Source organism: Montipora capricornis, chromosome 9 (genome assembly GCF_036669925.1).
Source record: "Montipora capricornis isolate CH-2021 chromosome 9, ASM3666992v2, whole genome shotgun sequence".
In the NCBI taxonomy this organism is placed as follows: domain Eukaryota; kingdom Metazoa; phylum Cnidaria; class Anthozoa; order Scleractinia; family Acroporidae; genus Montipora; species Montipora capricornis.
The window spans coordinates 36133373-36154089 of record NC_090891.1 but is presented as its reverse complement, the minus strand read 5'-3'; the positions used below and the strand labels follow the sequence as shown (position 1 = coordinate 36154089).

At 39.0% G+C, this 20717-nt stretch overlaps 1 protein-coding gene across 1 annotated transcript; it reads left to right on the top strand.

Annotated features, from left to right (window-relative positions):
• The first annotated feature begins 286 nt into the window (after positions 1-286).
• Positions 287-19696, top strand: LOC138015411 (phospholipid-transporting ATPase VD-like). Its single transcript, XM_068862435.1, has 18 exons — positions 287-801; positions 2127-2328; positions 3249-3337; positions 4999-5105; positions 5746-5877; positions 7094-7233; positions 8146-8401; positions 9082-9146; positions 9707-10570; positions 11040-11270; positions 12141-12221; positions 12841-13089; positions 13520-13777; positions 14933-15133; positions 16295-16375; positions 17090-17194; positions 17609-17787; positions 18545-19696. The coding sequence occupies exons 1-18, from the start codon at positions 425-427 to the stop codon at positions 18684-18686; spliced, it is 3759 nt and encodes a 1252-aa protein (XP_068718536.1). The 5' UTR covers positions 287-424; the 3' UTR covers positions 18687-19696.
• Positions 19697-20717: the final 1021 nt, after the last annotated feature.

Genomic DNA, 20717 nt, shown 5'->3' with positions numbered 1-20717 from the left:
GAAACAAATTTGAAACACTAAGAAGCCGATGTTCGGTTTATATTCGATGTGATTACTATTATTATTATTTTTTAATGGTATAATAAAACAAAATATTTAAGGTACGGCCTTCTGTGAGAAATATTCGAAATAATCGCCTTCCCTCGAATAATCGCCCCTTAAAGAAATAATCGCCCCCGGCTATTATTCGAGGAAATACGGTACATTATAATTTAAATACACTATAATAGAGGATACATGACGCACGTAGGTATTTCTTCGGCGTATTTGCGCTAATCGCGGGCTCATGGTGAGTTAACAAAAAAAACAGTTTTCCGGGTTGAAAGTAATAGTTAATAAAACTTGACCTTCAAGGCAGCTCTACATCTGTTGGCAGGACATTCAGAACTTCCCATACAGATGGAAATAGTGTATTTGCAATGGTATGGATAAAGGAAGTGAAATAGAGCGGGAAGAGCCCCATCGACTTGTTATTCCAAAACATGCTCAAACTAAAGAGCTTCAACGTGGACTTCGTTCGAAGCACAATCGAAACAACGCGATCAAGACCACGAAATATTCGATATGGTCCTTCATTCCTAAGAATTTATTCGAACAGTTTCATCGCTTCGCGAACATTTATTTCTTGGCCATCATTATATTAAATTTGATCCCAGAGATAAATGCATTTGGCAAATACGTAGCCATGGTGCCACTCATTTTCGTGCTGTCTGTGACCGCAATCAAAGATTTGTTTGAAGATCGCAGACGGTACAAATCGGATAAAGAAGTAAATAACAGAATCTGCCTTGTTTTCAATAGGTAAGAGAGATTTGTCTTTCTTTTTTTAATATTTAATTCTACCTAGTTTCGTTTCCATGTAGTCAGTATCGAAGCTAAGTCGAGTCATTGTTGAGTTGTTTACAGGTCACAAAGAGAAGTTGAAGTATCACTTAATGATTTTTAAGTAATTAGCATTTTGATTTTAAAAAAATGCAAAAGATTACTTGTTACGAAAGATGCGTAGATGCGTCCGCCAATAAAACTGAGAATTGAAATTAATTTTTACAAAATTAATTTTTAAATGCTTATTCTCGATTACGAAAATTTATGTTTGTCAATGTAATTTCCTTTTAAGAGGCTTTCGTGTTTCGATTTCTTTTTTAATTTTCATTTTTAAGCTTAACTTTGAACGTTTTTGAAGGACGTTTTTTTTTGTTTGTTTTTTTAATGTAGTAATAAGCTTATTATAGTTGCCCCCTTTGCTAAGTATAGTTGTAAGCAGAATTCAATGTGGAGAATGGCTGTTTACAAACAGATCAGTTTTAGCACAAGGCAATTGATGTTGAAGCTGGGAACAAATCAGTGCTGAATATGAAAAGGGTGTTGCGTAGTTTGGTGTGGTCAGAAATGTAAGGAGTAGGGGCTTAACCAATCAGATTATTGGATTGTGTTGAACAGAAATGAACTTGAAATGGCTTTCGTTTCCACTCTTGAAGACTTTTGGTAATGAAAGCGAAGGGTTTTTCATTCAACGTATATGCTACCCTGACTGAGTGCTAAAAAAGGAGTAACGTGCATTTCTGTTCAGACGGTGTCAGACCATTGGTAGTATGCAAGTTTTTTTGTGGTAAAAAATCAGGTACAGAAATGTTTATTTCTAGGGGTAAATACTGGCTTGAATATGGGAAAAACTAAACAAAAAGCTGGATTGGGATTTCTGAGGAAATACAGTATCCAGTTGGTGTATAGTGCATTCAGCAGAGTTTGAGCCAGGATTTGATAATGAAAGGAAAGGAAAGTAACTTTATTTAAGGTTCTAGTCGTTCTAGCGCTGGAGCACTAATTGGGGACACTGTAAACTGAGAAAAAATACTGTAACACAAGTCAAGTCATTTTGTCCCAAGGGGAGAAAAATGTCAAAATTGAGTTCCTCCTGTTTTGAGTCGTTGAGGGACAAATAATTGTTGTCCCCTTGGTTTTGTTTAGAATTTATTAAGGGACATTATTTAAGTGGTTTCAGACTGCGAGAATGGGGCAGTGGTGTGGCCTGGCTCCAGTCCTGTCAATCAGAGTGTAATTAAAGCAATTGGCAAGGAAAGATGTACTATTGTCTGACATGTAACTTTTCTTTTTAATTATTCCAGTGATGCCAATGAATACCAGCAGGTTGCATGGAAGAAGGTAGTTGTTGGTGACTTTATTAAACTGGTGAACAATGAGGTCATTCCAGCAGATCTTCTGTTGTTAAACTCCAGTGATGAAAATTCCATTTGCCATATTGAGACTGCTAACCTTGATGGTGAAACTAATCTCAAACAACGAGAAGTAGTGAAAGGACTAAACAGGGTAAGATGTGTATAAGTTTATATTGATCAAGACTAGAGACTGAAGGGCTGAACTGGGAAAAGAGTGGTGTGATTTTTTATCATTGTTATAACACTGCAAGATTAATTGCTACAGTAAGTGTAACACAATGCAAATTTTGGGTAAAGCCAAAACAGAGTTTCTTCTTCCACTTCCTCTTGTCTAGGCTTCTTTAAACATGAAGACACACTATAAAACGGGTGGCTTCAAGCACTGCTTTTGTTGGAATTCATTAAAGCACAACTGATTAATTATCCAAGAAGGTGTGATCATCAAACAGTAACACAGAGACAGAAGCCCTAAAAGATGATATTTCTAGCACAAGAACAAGGGACTGGGAATTTAAAAAAGAGAATAACAGATACGGACACATTGCCATGAGGGGTTTTTTTTATTGCACAAGTTATCACAGAACTCGGTTTGTTTCCACTGTTGATTGATAAATCATTTGCATAAGGTGCCACGCCTTTTATAGTGCATCTTCTTGCTAAACATGTGGTTGTCGTTTAATTAACAAGAAGTATCTTCAAAACAGAGACTGAAGGTGATAACCAACAGATTGTAGTTGTACTAACCCATTCACACCTACAAAGTGCCCCCAATCAGCAAGTAAAGTCGTCTGGTATTAATTAGCCAGTGAGAGGATATTCATTTCCAACTCCTTGATAATGGCGTCATGAGGTCGCCGAAACGTTGGAAGTTTAACCTTTTATTGCTAGTGTTTACATGTACGTATGAGAGTAACATCTTTGTAGTTTCACTCTCAGGTGGGGAAACGTTTAATGACACTGAAAGGCATCAATTCATTGTTTTAAACCGGTAATCACAACTTGACTGTTTTATCATAATGTTGAATAAATTTTAAAATTCTTAAGTTAACCATAAGCATTTTTTTCTTTCAGGGAAATTCCATATTTTCCCCTGGTCATTTCCCCTATCAGCTGAAGTGTGGAGTACCAGACAATCACATTCACAGATTCCATGGCACTTTGTATGCTAGCTTTTTTTTGTTCTTTTAAATGGTTTCCCTCACTAAAAGTCTAATGCAAAATAATAGTCTTAAAGGGCTTTGACCAAAAAATCAATTCATATTTTTCTTTGGATTTCAAAACTATGTTAACAAAACACTAAGTGACCCACGTTTTAAGCCTTGATTTCAAAAAGACACCTTTTTATTTTAACTGTAATTTTCCTATTTAATGGTTCGCCATTACTAACATTATGTTCTTGAGAGAGCTGGATCGAGGAGAAAATGACGTCAAAGGCTCACTAGTTTAAGATTGCAATACGTGTGTATGCCGCAGAATTAATATGCAGCACAGGGGTTTTGGGCTTTCAGACTTTTAAACTCACGCTTTGCATATATAATAAGCTGCGTTCACATGCTGAAATTTTAAGCTAGTGAGCCTCTGACGTCACTTTTCCCTGGATCCAACCATCTGAGGTCCAATTGGTCAGGTTTGAACGTGAATAATTGCGGACCGTGAAATCCAAAACTTACACTCAAAGTAAACGGGCTTTGGATAAAAATCAAAGCTCAAAATTTTGCCAGTCAGGTGTTGAGCAAACACACCTTCAAAATCTGAAGGAAAAGAGGAAGTGTTTTTTTTTTATCACAGGGGCACTTTAAGACTAAAATCTAGTTGTAACCATTTTTAGTCTTAGCCCATTCTTTTCCAGACCTGTCTTTGCTGCAATGTAGGACAAACAATAATCTCAATCTTGTGAACACAATCATATACTCTGTAGAAAGCAGCTGATGCATTAAACACTCTTCGCTGTTGAAGCTTTTAAAAGAAGGGTTCTAAAAGAAAATGCCAAAGTTTTGTTTGAAAATGTGCTTTACATTCAGAAAAAAATGAAATGTGAGAATGAAAGTGTGCTTTCAATGTTCTAACTGGTTCTCAGTAGCTTATTGTTCTTATTGACTGAAATAATATATTAATTAAGAGCCCTTTTGATAAAAAAAATCACTTCTTCTTTTTCTTCAGATTTTGAAAGTGTGTTTGCTTAACACTTGACTGGCAAAATTTTGAGCTTTGAATTTTATCCGGACCAATTAGGCCGTTTACTTTGAGTGTAAGTTTTGGAATTCACGGTCCACCATTACTCATGTTCAAAACTGACCGATTGGACCTCAGAGGGTTGGATCCAGGGAAAAGTGATGTCAAAAGCTCACTAGCTTAAAATTTCAGTGTGTGAATGCAGCTTACATGTATTATACTTGCAACAAAATGCGAGTCTGAAAGCCTGAAATGCCTGTGCTGCATATTAATTCCATGGCGTACACATGCATTGCATTCTTAAACTAGTGAGCCTTTGAGGTACATGTAATTTTCTCTTCGATCCAGTTCTCTCAAGATCTTAAAGTTAGTAATGGCAGACCATTAAATAGGAACATTCCAGTTAAAATAAAAAGGTGTCTTTTTTGAATCAAGGCTTATAACTTTAATTATAGCTTAGTTAGTTAACATAGTTTTGAAATCCAAAGAAATACAAGAATTAATTTTTTGGTCACAGAGGTACTTTAATGGCACAAACAAATGACTTTAACTTAAATTTTCTTTTCATTAACCACAGCTGTTTTGCAATATTTTGATGACTTTGGCTTTTTATTTTTAAATTTAGTGTTCTTTTCTATTTTGGGTTTAGGATTAGTGAGATCAGAAGAGAAATGCCTGTTGGCAAGAACAATTTACTATTGCGTGGCTGTGTAATTCGTAACACTGATTGGGTGGAGGGCATGGTCGTTTATGCAGGTGGGTACTCTTAGTTTCAAGTTTTGAGATTCCTTTACATGTATTTTACCAGTCAGTAATAAAAAACAACAAAAATCTATCTTTACATAAATGAAGGAAATTGCTGAAACATTGATTTCCATAGAATTATGAATAGGAACTATTACCTGTAAAAATACTAATACAAATTTTAATCATCCTCCCTATGTGGGACTTTTGCAAAATTATTTACCAATACCAGACTGCTCAATAACAGCAGGTGATGCAGTTTATAAATAAATTTAGAATTGTAAAGTTTAAGTCTTAGTCTTAAGTCTTGATATCTATAAGGCACAATTGAATATTTATAGGAAACTGTGCAGTATAAATTAATAAATTATTAACCCTTTCACTCCTGTGGGGTTCCCCATTGACAAGTAAAATTGTCAGGCATTAGGCAGAGTAAAATCTATAAGTCTCAGTGGCCTTTACAGGAGTGAAAGGATTAATAAAACAGTGTATCCATACCTTACATGTGTACATGTGGTGCAAATTAAAGCTCCCTTCACTTAGAATTCATTCAGATCAGACCCTTTCCTCAACCATACAGCTGTATCTCCCACTGTCTCTCTCTGATAATTATGCTAATTTATCTTACATGTACATGCATGTTGTGCTACAGGTCATGACACAAAAGCCCTGATGAATAACAGTGGGCCCCGTTACAAGCGCAGTAAAGTTGAGAGAGACCTCAATATGGATGTTGTTTCCTGTGTTGTCATTCTTTTTATCCTTTGTCTTATGGGAGGAGTAGGTGAGTTCATAACCGTTTCCCTCCTGCGATTAACACTTTTAGAAAAATTTCACTTTGGCTAACACCAGATGATTTTACTTGTCTATAAATTTACATGTAACTTAATTAAAACCCCTTTCAAGTGTGTACTTTCACTAGGCCATTCCCATGTAAGGTCATTTTAATTTGATTTGAGGCAAGACATGTGATTCCCTACTCCATGCATAAAGTGCCTGAAATCAAGTTCACCAAAGTTTCACAAAATGGAATGTGTTTCTCTACCATTTAAGTTGCTTAATTAATATGGTTTGAGATCTGATCCATCATTTTTTAGAAATGTTATTGGATTGCTTCTTTTAGCAGTGTGCGCTATGATCGTGATGGGTAAAGTTTACAAGCCATTGTTCTATACTATATCTGTCAGAATTAGCACACAAGCTATGAATGGCCAATTTGGCAGGCTGTATTCTTAAGTACAGCTTGCTAAATTTAAAAGTTTGTGTTTGTTGCTTCATTTAACAATCTAGAGTAGGAATAACTCATTAGGCAACCTATTTCCTACAATTCAGTTTACTGTATAGCCCTCGTGTTTGCCATTTGGGCCTTAATTTGCAGTCGAAAACAATGAAAACTGTTGGCCATAACTTACAAGTTGACCCTCAAACTTGGTCAATTCGAGTGTGAAGTCTTCCCCACAAGTAACTTTATCACATGTACTTTCTTCCTCAATTTGTTCCTGTTCATGCATTTACTTTATGTACCAGTAACAACACCTTTTATTTAATTCTTAACGTCGGATAATGAAATTCTAGCTCTCTCATTGGTTCACTGGATCTCGGTTACCAGCCATTATACCTACATTTGACCTTATATGGAAACGAATGTGGCAAATGTCACTTAACATAAAATTTTTGGCACCCGGAAGTCAAATCACTTTCTGGTCGTTTCTTGAACTTAAATAAAATTTAGCAAAACCAAATGTTGAGAATTTAATAAAACAATAATTCCATTCACCCTTGTTGGATACGAGATTGGTAATAGCCAACTTGGCACTGCGTAACGCGTTGACTATTTACCATCTCATATCCATTGCGGGCTCATGGAATAATTGTTAAATATTAATTTTTTCACATGTTCCTTGGGTGATAACTTATTGTACAATCTTCAAAGTTGGACAGGTATTAGTTATACAATATGACTTATCATGTTTTTTTTTTTTTTACACCCCTTCCATCAGGTTGTGGTTTCTGGACAAGGGACAACGATTTCTTTAATAGACATTTTACTCCTGGATCCAACAAATTGGACGAGCCATTTGTAAGAGGCCCATTGATGGAGGGTTTCATTCGATTCTGGACCTTCATAATCATATTACAGGTTTGTTCGGTTGTGAAACAGATTTCAAGGCCTAATATTTTTAATCATGTTCATGTGTATCCCGGCTTTAGTGATTAGCTGAGGGTTGGCGTATCAGTTGGCTTAGCATCAGGCTGCCTTGCAGGTGGTTGTTTAACTCTGGCTGCCAACCGAGATCAAAGTGCTGCCTCTGTAAGGACATCTGCAAAATAATGGTTTTTTGACTCAGTCGATCAGAGTGTTCATTATTAAGGGTGGGGACCAACTGGGCAAATTAGCCAGCTGTGAATACCATTTTGCCACAACGTTGCCCATCTCACAACTCCTCATCATCTTTTCTACCTACTTTATTGTATCAAAGACATTCAGCAAGATGAGCTCCCTTGGCAAAATCTAATGAAACCCCTGCACAAAAAGCTGTCCCACAAAACTTGTGTGAAACGTCACACAACTTGTGACTTGGCGTCACAACTTATGTTAAACGTCACGCTGCCGGTACACTGTTAAAAGAGACGAGGCCAAGGAGTCGGTGGTGTTGTGGTCTGTCAATGCGTACATGTATTAACTGGTCAGTTACTAAGGGGCGCGTTTGATTGACCGTATTCCAGAATAGGAACACATGGAATAGAAGTCAGAATTTATTCATGTTTACGGAGATTCACATTAAGATTGTCAAACACCTGCTTAAATGATGTTTTAAACATATCTTTATTATCCTTGTTGCTTAAAACGCCAAACATGCCGTTTTAAATCATCACTCTCCGTATTCTTATTCTGGAATAGGGTCAATCGAACGCACCCTGAGTGTGGAGCAATTAACTGGGGATAACCTAACACGATGTTAGACCACGTCTCTGATGAAAGCCAAAATTTACTTGGTTCCGATGAAATCGCCCATTTTTTATGTTCTTGCTTTTCTTTTCTCTCTTAAAGGTCCTCATACCGATCTCACTCTATGTTTCAATGGAAGTTGTCAAGTTATTCCAAGTTTATTTCATCTCCAATGACCTGCAGTTGTATTACGAAGAAATGGATCAACCAGTGCTATGCCGTGCACTCAATATCAACGAGGATCTCGGACAAATCAAATATGTCTTCTCAGACAAGACAGGGACATTGACTGAGAATAAAATGGTATTTAAGAGGTGTACGATCGGAGGAAGGAACTTCGCCCACCTGGACACGCTTGGTAAGAAGCTGACACGAGTATTAGGGGAGGGGGTGGGACTTATATCGTAGTACTGGGGTATAAAGGGGCAACGCCGTTTCACAAAGGGGGCTCACAGGAACTTAAAACCTTGGTTCACATGTACAGGCAGTTGGAAGAAACCAATTAAGATATCGTCACGATTATGCAGGGTCATAATTCATGTTTGTCGGTGTTCGTGTTCTCATAGTGGGAACAAAAATGGCGGGGGATATCTGTCAAAACTAAAACATGAGAGCAGTCTGCTAATGGCGGTGAAACGATTCAAAATACCCATGTTGACGACACGCTGCAAAATGAAAGGCGTAGTACTCTGGGCACATGTCGCAGATTTGTCATTCAACGGTGGACGCACACATGTACGAGTTCTGTGAGAAATCATGAAAAAGACCCCAACGGCCGTTTGTCCTTATTATATAATAACATGTTGTAAGTCGTTATTGTCTTTAAATCCTCTGTCACTGTTCTGGGCCTGGAAATATCTTTTGAGAGTTGAACGTCCCTGTCTTGCTCTTTGCTAAACGCCACCTCGGACTATATGTCGTGCAGTGATTATCACTCGTGAATGACTACCAAGAAAAGATGAGAAGCGACCGGTTTTGTGGTGCGTCATCATTTCTGAGTGATTTTTCAAAAGCATTTCTTTTATTTGTGATAAACAGACTCTGTGGACTCCAGGCCTTTAGCTGCTGATCAAATGTACCGTCAAATTTCAGAGGGATCCAAGGTGAGTTAATCAATGGTAGTCTAGTCCAGCAAATCAGACGAATGAAGGTACTGGATTTACTGCGCGTTCAGCTACATTGTAATGTGAGAAGGTATTTTCCAATGTCTTTACAGTTCATTGTCCTATTGTCCTGCAAGGTAAAAAAAAAAACGTCGCACGTGTTGGAGTTGTCTCGGCATTTTTTTTCAAAAGGGACTTAAAGAAACTATAATAACTCAGTTGCGCGTGTTGAACGTTGCTTACCGGATTTGTTTCGGGAAAGTGCCAAGAGATTGAGGAATTAAATTCGTCGCGTGGAAATTTTCCACTTGAATCAAGGCGACTTTCCGTACAGTAAGTCGTCTTGGGAATATCATTATATTTTGTATTGATGATGGTATTGTCGTTCGTATATAGGGTTCAACGTTTCCGAAGCACTGCATAATCTTCGGTTTCAAAAAGTAAACTACATGTAGGCAGTCACTTTTTTCCCGCGTCGAGGAAACTTAAATTTTTGTTATCATGCTAAAACTCCTGTGGCTTATTGTAGCACCCTCTGCTGTTTCTCCCCTTTTCATCAGGATGCTTCGATTTATTGGGACAAAGAACTTGCCGATGTGATTGACTCACGCAGTAGAGTGGGCTTCTATAACGAACCCAAAAGCTCTTTTTTGAGGGAGTTCTTTATACTGCTCGCTATTTGCAATACAGTGGTTGTAGCGAGGAGGAAACATTCCCCACCGGAAAGTAATAGGAATTCAGGAAGAACAGAGGAAACGGATTTGTCTTGCGAGGCGGAGAACGATCGTGTTCCTCTAGATTTAAGCGATTATCGTACCGTTGACGATCATTTGACTCCTGGCTACAGTTCAGTGCACGCTTGCTCTAGGGATCGTCATTCTGCGTGGGAAAACATGGCCGTTTCCGCAACACCATTGAAACATTCTTGTGAAACTTTGACCAAGAGACCCAGAAATAGTGGTTCATCTATAATAGAATCTATGGAAGCCAGTGGAGCGTCCTCAGAAATAATCTACGAGGCCGAGTCGCCCGACGAAGCTGCGCTTGTGAAAGCAGCATGTTTGTATGGCTATAAACTCTTATCCCGTAGTCCTGACAAGGTCACACTATTTATTCCCGGCGAAGGCGAAGTCACTTACGAAGTTCTTCATGTGCTGCCGTTTGATTCTTCACGGAAGCGAATGTCAGTTATTGTTCGACGTCAGGATGATAGCAGCATAGTGATGTATTGCAAAGGTGCTGACTCGGCTGTGCTTCCAAAGCTGAAACGAACCAATCGGCAGTTTATGGCTGATGAAGTTGATGCTGGTGACGGGAAGGGAGGTGCCAAGCGTGACAGCAGGGGCTCGTTAGTGGAGGAGACTGTGCATCATTTGGATTTGTACGCGAGAGATGGTCTGAGAACGTTATGCATGGCGAGGAGGGTAAGTTACATTAAAGACGGCGTTGTGTGTCAAACAGAGGCACTACATGTAATTGCGTGCGTGGGCTATTTTGAATCAAACAAGGAGACAGTCGGTGATGCAGTGTGCCGTTAGAGGAGCTGATGACCCGTATCCCACTACTACGGTACAGTATCTCCCCTGAAGTAACCGTCTTATAGCATCTGCCCTTTAGACCAGCTTTCCCTCCAACAATTGTGCGTCTCTCTCTCCGTTTACGTCACAAATGCATACTTTAAACATTAACATTAACAAGGAGGCAATTAATGCAATTTAGTAATTATGTCAATTTGGAATACCTTCCTATTAGCAAACATTGTGTGTTCGACTGTAACTGGTTTTAAGGTGAAAATACAATGTGTTGTCCGTAGTAAACCTTATGTTTGTTTTAGTAAATCTTGGGCATATCTCCTGAACGAAACGCTCAGCCCTTTTTTGAAATTTGTTGTAGAATTTGTCAGATGAAGATTATGAGGAATGGTTAGAACAGCACAGACGCGCCGAAACTGATCTTCGTGACAGAGAAAGGCTCGTTCATCTGTCAGCGCATAAACTGGAAAGTAACATGGAGCTTCTTGGTGCCACAGGTATCGAGGACCGTTTGCAAGATGGGGTCCCTGAGACAATTGCCAGGTTACGCGAGGGAGGCTTGAAAGTGTGGGTTCTTACAGGAGACAAACAGGTGGGACTTCACTATATAACTCTCGTAGCGCCCTAACTTTGACTCTCTGCATGAGAAGAGAGGAATTTTTTTCCGCGAACTCGACCGCCGTTTGCTTGTTAGTTTGTCCAATGTCACATGGACGTTTTTTGTAGCGGTACTTGTTGTTTAATCGTACTGTAATAAGATACAAGTGTGAACAGAAACTTGACTTTACAGAGAACATATATGCCCATATTGCTCACCATTTTAATGCTTGCACCCGTGTAAAACAAATGGGTATGATTAATACCACATTGATATCATGACAGAGTATGCTTTGTTTTATGGTTATACTTTTGTCGCAAGTGTGTGAACTTGTTGAGAATCGTACAATGCACAAGTGCTGGTGGGCGAACAGGAGGAGCAACGGAGAGATCTCGTCATTTTTCGTCCACCGGGTACCAACGTGGTGGCAGTGACTTAAAGGGACACGGTCACGGTCTGCGCATGCTCGTGTAGCTGAAAAAGTCAGCCTGACTTTTTCAAGTTACTAGCAATCACAAATTTGAAATGGCGTCTAGCGGAGGATCCGGACATGGCGGTAAACGCATCAACTCAGGGCGGAAACGAACGGTCGAAGGCAGAGGGGAATTTGCTTTAGATAAAGATAGCATTTGCCTTAGATAAACTTGATTTAATGCAAAATATATGCAGAATTCTTCAACTTACCGATATTTCCATAGTGGCGGTCGAGCGTGACAAGTCTCGGAGAGAGTGAATGCTACTGCGCATGTCAGCCCGTGACAGTGTCCCTTTAAGGTGAAAACCAGCCATACTCAGTAAAGATCTTTGCACTTGGGGAGCTGATATGGACGATTCGCCTTTATTATCTCATAATTTTATTCTTAGGAAACCGCTATTAACGTGGCGTTTTCCTGTAGACTTTTGGACAAAAACATGCACCGGGTGATAATAAATGCAAAATCCAAGGTATGTCTTAAAATCACATCGAGTTATGTGTACCTTACGTATGTTCTGTTAGTAGGACGTTTAGGCATCGTCACCGAAAAACTCGCATCAAAATAAAATTAAAATGTTGCCTTGCACGAAAGTAAGTCTTTCGCAATCTAACCATTTTTTTGACGTTGTACAATTTGGTTTAAGTGTCTAAAAACTGATTTGGTCCGAACAAAGTGGAAGTAGAGGTAGAGAATGAACGATCCACTGTTGGTGTATGCCCACTATGGTGGGGTAACGAGGCGGAACAGTCCACCCCTTTAGATTTTTCCGCGGGAAAAAAAAGGAGAACATATTTCTCTTTTCAGAAATGACGGGAACGCATTGTACCCTATGCTTCAAGTTCATACTATAGCAATGCTCTTTTGTCATAGCCACTTCTTCCAATTTTATTCATGGCAAAAGAATTGGTTCCATTTTGCGGAAAAAATTCCGGGTTTTTTCTTTCAAATGAAAAGCGCTCCAAAAAAATCAGGGGACCTATATATACTTGCATGAAACTATTTGAGGACCTCCTTACGAGTCTTTTCAGTTTGTTATTATGCTTACTAAAATGATTAAAATCATAATGGAATCCTTGTTCAACCCACAGGAAGATTGCAATGGTCAGATCACGTCTTGGTTGGCTCATTTCCAGTCCGAAGTTGTTAGCGTTGGCAGTGACAACTCTGTGTCAGGTCAAATAAGTTCATCGGCGTTCCCTGCAAGCCAGTCGTTAGGACTCATAATTGATGGCCGAACACTAATGCACGCATTGGAAGAACCCTTGAATGTAAAGTTCTTAGATTTAGCAAGACGTTGTCAAGTTGTGTTGTGTTGTAGAGCGACACCTTATCAAAAGGTCAGTCAATTACATTGTGCTTTGTTTTCAACACCATAACATTCAAAGAGCGTTTAGATTGCCTGCTGTCAGGCGAGTCGATCGCCATGGAGAATTCTTCTTCCCCAAGCCAACCTCGACCGCTCTCTACATTGCGTAACAAAACACGACACGATTGACTCAAAATCGCGCGGCTCCTCTGACTTGTGAAGGGACTTCTTGAAGTCTGATGAGAGTTGCGCGTACACGAGCATTTTCGGTTGTTAGTTATTGGCATGATGGAATTTACGATTGGCACTTGTATCAGCCTTCTAGTCTCGATTTGGCATGAAATTACTCAGACAGATTCTCTCTTCTTTGTTTACACTTCGCGGCGTCTTTTGAAGACTGAAATAATTAGGGAGCCAGGGAGCCAGTTCTTCTGACCTCTCTTATTTTCTAAATCTTACAGTCAGCAGTTGTTCAGTTGGTCAGAAATGGTCTGAAAACTATGACGTTAGCAATTGGTGACGGTGCCAATGACGTAAGCATGATCCAAATGGCGGATGTCGGTATTGGTATTTCCGGTCAGGAGGGAATGCAAGCAGTCATGGCAAGCGACTTCGCTATTGGACGGTTTAAGTTCTTATCTCGCCTCCTATTGGTTCATGGCCACTGGTGCTATGATCGTATCACAAAGATGTTCTTGTATTTCTTCTTCAAAAACGCGGTAAGAGTTCGATACCTTTTGGTGAACTAATTGATTTTGACGTTTTAAGGAGTTATCTTGCTAATTGGTCGAACTGAACCAATTCATTTTTAAACTGCGCGAGAAATGGTTCGAATGCTCTACCACCGAACTGCAGACAAGTCTTGGGAGCTTAGCACATTGAACTTAGTCCTAAGATTGCTGCTATATTCGCAATGAAATTAAAGCACCACATTTTCGTTTCGTTTTTACACATGGAACTTAAAACGAGCCAACTGGCGTCTGGTATTGCACATGCGTTTAAGTGCAGCAGCAAAAAAGTAAGACCCAAACCCATTCAGTTCTTGTTGATAGAGCCCGCGATTCTTTCGGTCAGCGCCAAAAACAACAACCTCTCACTGGTTTAGAAACGGTTGTGACTAAAGGGGATCCGCCACGATCACGTGGGACACTGTTTGACAAATACATGCCGAACAATGAGATGAAAACCGGTCATTCCATGCACCCTTATTGTATCGTTTGTTGTGTTAAGTACTAATCTACACTATTATTTTAATCCTGAGTACTTGTTCGAAAATGGTTAGTTATTAATGACGTCGAGGTTGATATTTTATTTACATGCAACACCTTCACTACGTCAGTCCAACGCAATGTTATTTATTTTTCATGAAGTGTCTCACCTGACTGTGGCTTAGCCATTTTAGTCGCAACCGTTTTCGAAACCAGGAAGTTCGTTAACCTTGTACTTCCGTCTCCTTGACGCACTTTTTAGAACTTCAAAAGAATAGTGTTTCGTTGCCAACGGTACAAAAGAGGCTTTCACTATGAATTCGCGTATTTCGGAGCGTGGCAGGAGTTTTTGTTCTCGACGCTAACCGATAGTATCCAGAAACTACGCGGCCCTTTACAACCTCTAGTTTCATTGCAGTCCAAAACCACTGTTTGGGGTTAGGCTCCATTGTTTCCGTAGTAAATGTTTTAGTGCGTATTGTTTTCTGAACCAGTCACCAAGGAACTGCTGTAGTAGCAGCGTCCTATCCCATGATACTGTGCTCTGTTAGGAAGACAATTATGGCGCCTGCATTAAACACCGCTGTGTAAGATCCACTTTAAGTCAAATTCAACTGTACTCAGGGCGTTGTTAGCCTTGATATCTTCTTGTTTTTTTTCTTTAAGATGTTTGTTTTAGTCCTATTTTGGTTCCAACTCTACAATGGCTTTTCCGGTTCAAATGCTATTGATGATCTATCTTTGATTTTCTTCAACCTTCTGTTCACCGCCGTACCTCCTGTTATCTGCGGAATCCTGGACAAAGATGTCCCTGATCCGATACTAACAGCAAGACCCGACCTCTACAAATCAGGACAAAATAGTGAGGTGGATACCTATGCTTTTATTCACAGCTTTCTAGTAGGAAAAGAGATGCTATTATGAAATTGAGGCAACGAAAACAGCTATAGGAAACATGTGTGGGACATTTGGGGTGGCTTATTAAACTTAACCTCCATCCTAGGCATCAGCACTGCACTAATGAGGCCCAGAAGGCCGAAACAGTACTGTCTGCAGTTAGTTTATTCATATACCCAGAGAAATACATAACTTAACTTACAGTACTTATACATCGACTGTATAATTACTGGTTATTTGATGGTTTTCTATGGGATACGGGTGAATACTTCTCGAGAAATTTATGTCATTAATTATTATAAATATTATTCTATAAATATTACACCTTGAGCCAAAAATGACTCTTACCAAGACAATGAAGCAAATTTCTCGGCAAACGTGCAAACACTCTGGCTTCCCACAGGGTATCCATACCACTGCGGCAGTCAACATACAACCGGCCTTATTTTAATTGATTTAAACGGAACGGATACTTATTACAGATTTCGCGATTTTTCATCTCGATAACGTTGTACAATATGGGTTTTAAAAACGTTGTACAATATCGGTTTTGAAGGAAAGATTCGCTCTTATATCGTCAAGTTGTCGTCAAAACCTTTAATTTGGTAATAACGTTGTTGGTTTTCCGAGTGCGGCAAATTAATGTTCTGAAATGCGTGTTGCCCTTGAAGCATGTGTGGCAGTAAGTAATATTTGTCAGTGTTTTTCTGCGTCGTCGTTGCCTAAGCCGTCGGTTTTCCCATCAAATTTCCCAGAAACGTAGCGAATGGATTTCAAAAGCATTAACCTGAATACGAAACTTGCGTCCCAGTTTTGTACGTACCTTTTTAATACCTTTTTTGCAAAAGTCATGCAAGGTGCACATCAAACCAAGTTAGTTTTTGGGTCATTAAATAGTTTGAGGGTGTTCGTCACGAAAACGCCATTTATTTCCGGTGGAAATTACATCAGTTTACACTCAAAATGTAAATGAGGTTAGTTGAAATTATTGCATGGTGCATGCTAATTTATAACCTTGGATGCAGGACGTGAAAGAAAATAGTCGTTGCTAATCGTTCTTCTCAGTAATACGTTCACTGTAATCTGCAGGGCGTTTTCTAATTTCGTCGTGTGCTTCGTTCTGTTTTGTAGCTCTACAATAGAAAGTGGTTCTGGGTTACTATTTTAGATGCCTTGTACGAAAGTGTGGTGATATTTTTTGTCGCTTTTTGGGTAAGTTGCGTCATTGAATTGTTCCAACCGTTTGCCTTTCAGAGCAGACTCTTACTAGCTATAAACTTCAAGAAGGAACTTTATAGAAGGAACTTTATTTAAGTGTCTAATCTTCTAGCACCGTAGTTCACTAATCGGGGACACTGTAAATTGAAATTAACAAGTTAACGCAAATTAAATCAAATTTTGGTTTTTTGGAAGAAAAGTTATTCTTTGTTCTTTTTAGCTTATCTCTAGTCAAGCTATTCATCTTGATCCGCTTTGACATCAGTAGTTTTCTTGCACGGGGAAGGTTCTCTATTCGAACAGTGTTGGCGGCCTCGAATTCTCCTGGATAACATTGGTTGGGGCTTACGAAGCGAACACTTTGAGCAGCTCGTTATAACGATATTTTCTTGTTTACGAACATTGACGTCATATTTCTTTTGATATTCAAATTTGCCAACCACGGAACAAAATAAGTCATTGTTTCAACAGCCAATTAGGTTCTGGTTGGCATATTAATAACAATGGGTGACATCACGAGAAACATCGCTATTGGACAGTCGCAGAGTGTCCCAGACTAGCAAGTTGACGCTACAAAAAAAAGTTTCCCTTTGTAAACGGTCGTTCCCAACTGAACGACACTTGGTAGACGTTATACGGAGCTTATATGATGATGGTTTTGGCGTATTTTTGCAGTATTCTGATTTCAGTTAATTTGTTGTTTTCAAGGTGTACTATGGAACTGTAGCAGACCTGCGAATGGTCGGTGTCGCCCTTCATCAGAGTTCAGTAATTGTTGCTAATTTATACCTGGCGCTTCTTACGGCACAGTGGGTGAGTAAATTGCCGAGCTAATTTAGCTGAAACGTCTGAAGTAAATGGCACAAAAATTGTTGCTTTTTTACACGTGCAATTGACAGGCCATTCCGAGTTCATGTTTGCCTCCTTTTCAAAGCGAGTCTAAGTGCAAAGGTTTTCTTATAAAAATTAGTTTTCATTCATACGTAAAGTAGAACCATAGCAAAAACTTCGCACTTAGACTCGTTTTAAAGAGTAGGCAGACATGAACTCGGAAATAGCCCATTTTAAATTTGAATTCGCCCCTCAAACAGTAACAAAATTTGCTATTAATTACGGTCTTTTTAAAGGGCCTCAGACGTAGTCTATGTCAGTGACATATATAATGTTAAAACTGCCATTTGCCTTTGATGTCCGATTTTTTAATAACTATTTGTCATTTTGCCGCAGACATTCATCCATCACCTTGTTTTATGGGGCAGCATTTTTCTTTCTTTCCTTTGGTTTGCTATATACGGACTCCTGAGCCATCTCTTCTGGGACATGTATTACGTACCATTTGTCACCATGGCAACTTCGGAATTCTGGTTGGTCTGTGCACTTAGTCCTGTGGCATCTCTTCTTCCAAGGTACTGTGCAAATTTTACGTCGACCATCGCAAAATGAGGGAGTTTATCTCCTAACAGCTCGATGATAGGGTTTGGGGGGAAAATTCGCTGTATTAGAGACATCCAGCATCACGTTTACGGCAAACCTCAGACTCAAATATTCGTTTTGCAAAAATCAAGGGAAAATGTTGGATTGTAACTTGTTTCTCTCCTGTTAGCTACAAATGTCATGCAACTCCTCAACACCGAGATACAAGTTAGTATTAAGGGAATTTTCATGTTCAAAATTTCACGGCACTTAAGCTTTTATGATTCCATACGATGATCATGACTTCGTGTTACGAGGCCGATTAATTATTAGGCGTTCCTTAGATAAATACAGAACTTAGTACGCCATAGGACACACGTAAGTCACCTGAATCACCGTCGTAGGTGAAGTGGAAGCTTTCCTTTGTGAACAAGAGCAAGAATTTTATTTGTACTCTTTCTTGTTTCCTTTTCAAAAGACTTTTAGTTAATTAAAAGGATGTGGTACCAGCTGACTGAAATAACCCCGCTAGTAAATCCAGGTAGCCAGGAAATTCAGTCTCATTACCGTCTCGTTTACAAAATTCCGTTTAGTTTGTTCTCAGTTTTCACACAATTCTGTTCAGGATTGACAGCAGAGAATTGAGTGCTCCATATTTAAGGCAGGGGGGGTGGGGGGGTGGGGTAGCCTACTCATATTTTATTATTCATTACCAAATAGATCGCTATATTTTCTGAATTTCATCCACAGATTTGTCATAATGGTGTCTAGAAACACTATCTGGCCAACAGATATCACCGAGGCTCAACTTCTGTCAAAACATCGAGACACAATAACTATATTTGAACCACAAGATATTCAGAATAGGACTGGTCTATCTGTTTCCCTCTGAGAGAATAATGTCTGTTAATTCTTTTGACGAGACGCCTTTCTTAGCTTCCTTTTTTTCAATTACAATTTTTTTTGAAAATTGTTCAAATTTTTCTCATTTTGTAATCTCGGTCTTTGATCTATAGATACCATAGACTGTTTCATGTGTCCTTCAACAGCACCATGCGTTTAGCTTTTAAATTAACAGTGGGCGTATTTTAAGGAGTTTTCTGACAATAGATGGCAATAGATATTTCAAAATTGCTTTAACTGGGAAATCTTGAACCTGCAATTGTAGCTTTCTTTTTTATGAATGGAAAAAAAATGTGAAATCCCCTCTTAGCAAATATCAATATGTATTCATTTTACCGTTTATGTTAAGTTCAACTTGATTATCTTAGTCTTTTGAAAAAGTCTCAGATTAGTGGTAAAATTGCTCAAAGTTTAGGTAACAACCGTGTCGCATACATAGAATCGTATGCAGGTATGACGTCATTCTTACATGTATCATAGGTCTGTTTGCAAGTATGACAATGCCAGCAAGTCTTGGCGGCCTGCTAGTAGCCAATCAGAATTGAGATAATGACATAAGGGTAAAATTTATTGGTGAATTTAGTGCGTGAATCTTCTTTCTCGCATTCTGCAGTGCATCTATTTAAAACTCAAAAGTTATGTAATTCAAAGTACATGTAATGTTAAGAGGTGAAAAACAAGTGCTGATCCAATATAGCCGCAATTTCTTTGTTTTTGTCACCTGGCCTCTATGACGTCATTGACAACGTTCCGCATTTGGCGCATGCGTACCACTGACTAGAGACCAATTTTATTTCTCAAAGTCATGTAGATACTCTTGAAAAAGCCTGTAAAAGGTATGGCTGCTTTGTTGAGATTCTGCATGAATTCAAGTTGTTTTCTCCACTTTGTTATGTTAAAAAATACTAAATCAAAATCGTTACAAGAAAGTGTAATGCTTGGGTAACCGAAAAGAAATTATGATTTCCGAAATTAATATATTGGTAAGTTTGAAACCAAGGAATATGGCTGAGTCACTTGGGTGGTTTGGAGGGGAGGGAGTTGGTACCAAAGTGACATGGATACGCGTCGTTCAATACTTTTACATTGGCAAGGGCTTAATTTGAACGCGGTCAACGATGTGGGGGCGTGTGGAAGCCCTTGAGGTTGTCGATCTTGAAAGAAAACGAGAGCCGTTGCGTATTTGTTTGAAATCGGCTTTATCCCTGATAAAGTTGTCAGTGCCTGTCAGTTTGTTATTTAAAATTGGTACCTCGTCAGAGTCAAAATTACTGTGGGCCACGCTCACAAAGAGACCACAGTACCTTTTTCAGGGTTACGTTAAAAAACAATTTCAAATTTTAATCAATGTTATGTGTAAATCAATCGGTAAGCATTGATTCAAATACGATTTTAAAACGTTTGATGCTTTTTCTCGATACCTGGCTTTTTCCCAATGGTATACAATAGAATCTTATGATTATATCATAACACACTTGAAGAAAGGATATCCAACTATCCCAAAGAAGCTGTTCATTGTCCTTGTTAACATTTTACATGATAGCACCTAAGCTGCCATGACTTTACTGCTTTTCACTGGTACACGAGCCATCCCTTTCTCAAAGATCTGCTCTACACGTTTTGTTATCTGTCAAATGTACTACTCGCATGCGTTCGTTAGAAAGCCTTCCTATCTTTGAGCAAACGCGTCTCTTCTTTGCTTTATTGGGTAGCAGTCTTTTCTTAAATTTTCACAGAAGTAGTCTTTATAAAAGTAATGCAACTTAAAAATGCAATTGTGGAGGCGTCCCGGCAAGTTACTAAGAAAAACGTTTCGCTTTCGGTTTCAGTCGATCCCTAGCTGAAGAACCCTACACCTTTGGGATGCTTTATTTTTTCCGAATGATGAGGTCATTATGCAACCAGTCCCGGGTTGCTCAAAGTTTTGCTGGCCTTTAGTGCCATCGCAGAAATTTTGATACTACTAAACCAAAGGTTTGCTGCTGAACTAGAATTGTTATCGTCCCGGACGTCATGAGCA

Bases quoted from the DNA above. Each gene is read 5' to 3' on its own strand.
- LOC138015411 (XM_068862435.1), top strand. From the start codon at position 425: ATGGATAAAGGAAGTGAAATAGAGCGGGAAGAGCCCCATCGACTTGTT. The intron at 16,376-17,089 runs GTAAGTTGCGTC...GTTGTTTTCAAG, and splicing joins TATTTTTTGTCGCTTTTTGG to GTGTACTATGGAACTGTAGC. The intron at 17,195-17,608 runs GTGAGTAAATTG...ATTTTGCCGCAG, and splicing joins CGCTTCTTACGGCACAGTGG to ACATTCATCCATCACCTTGT.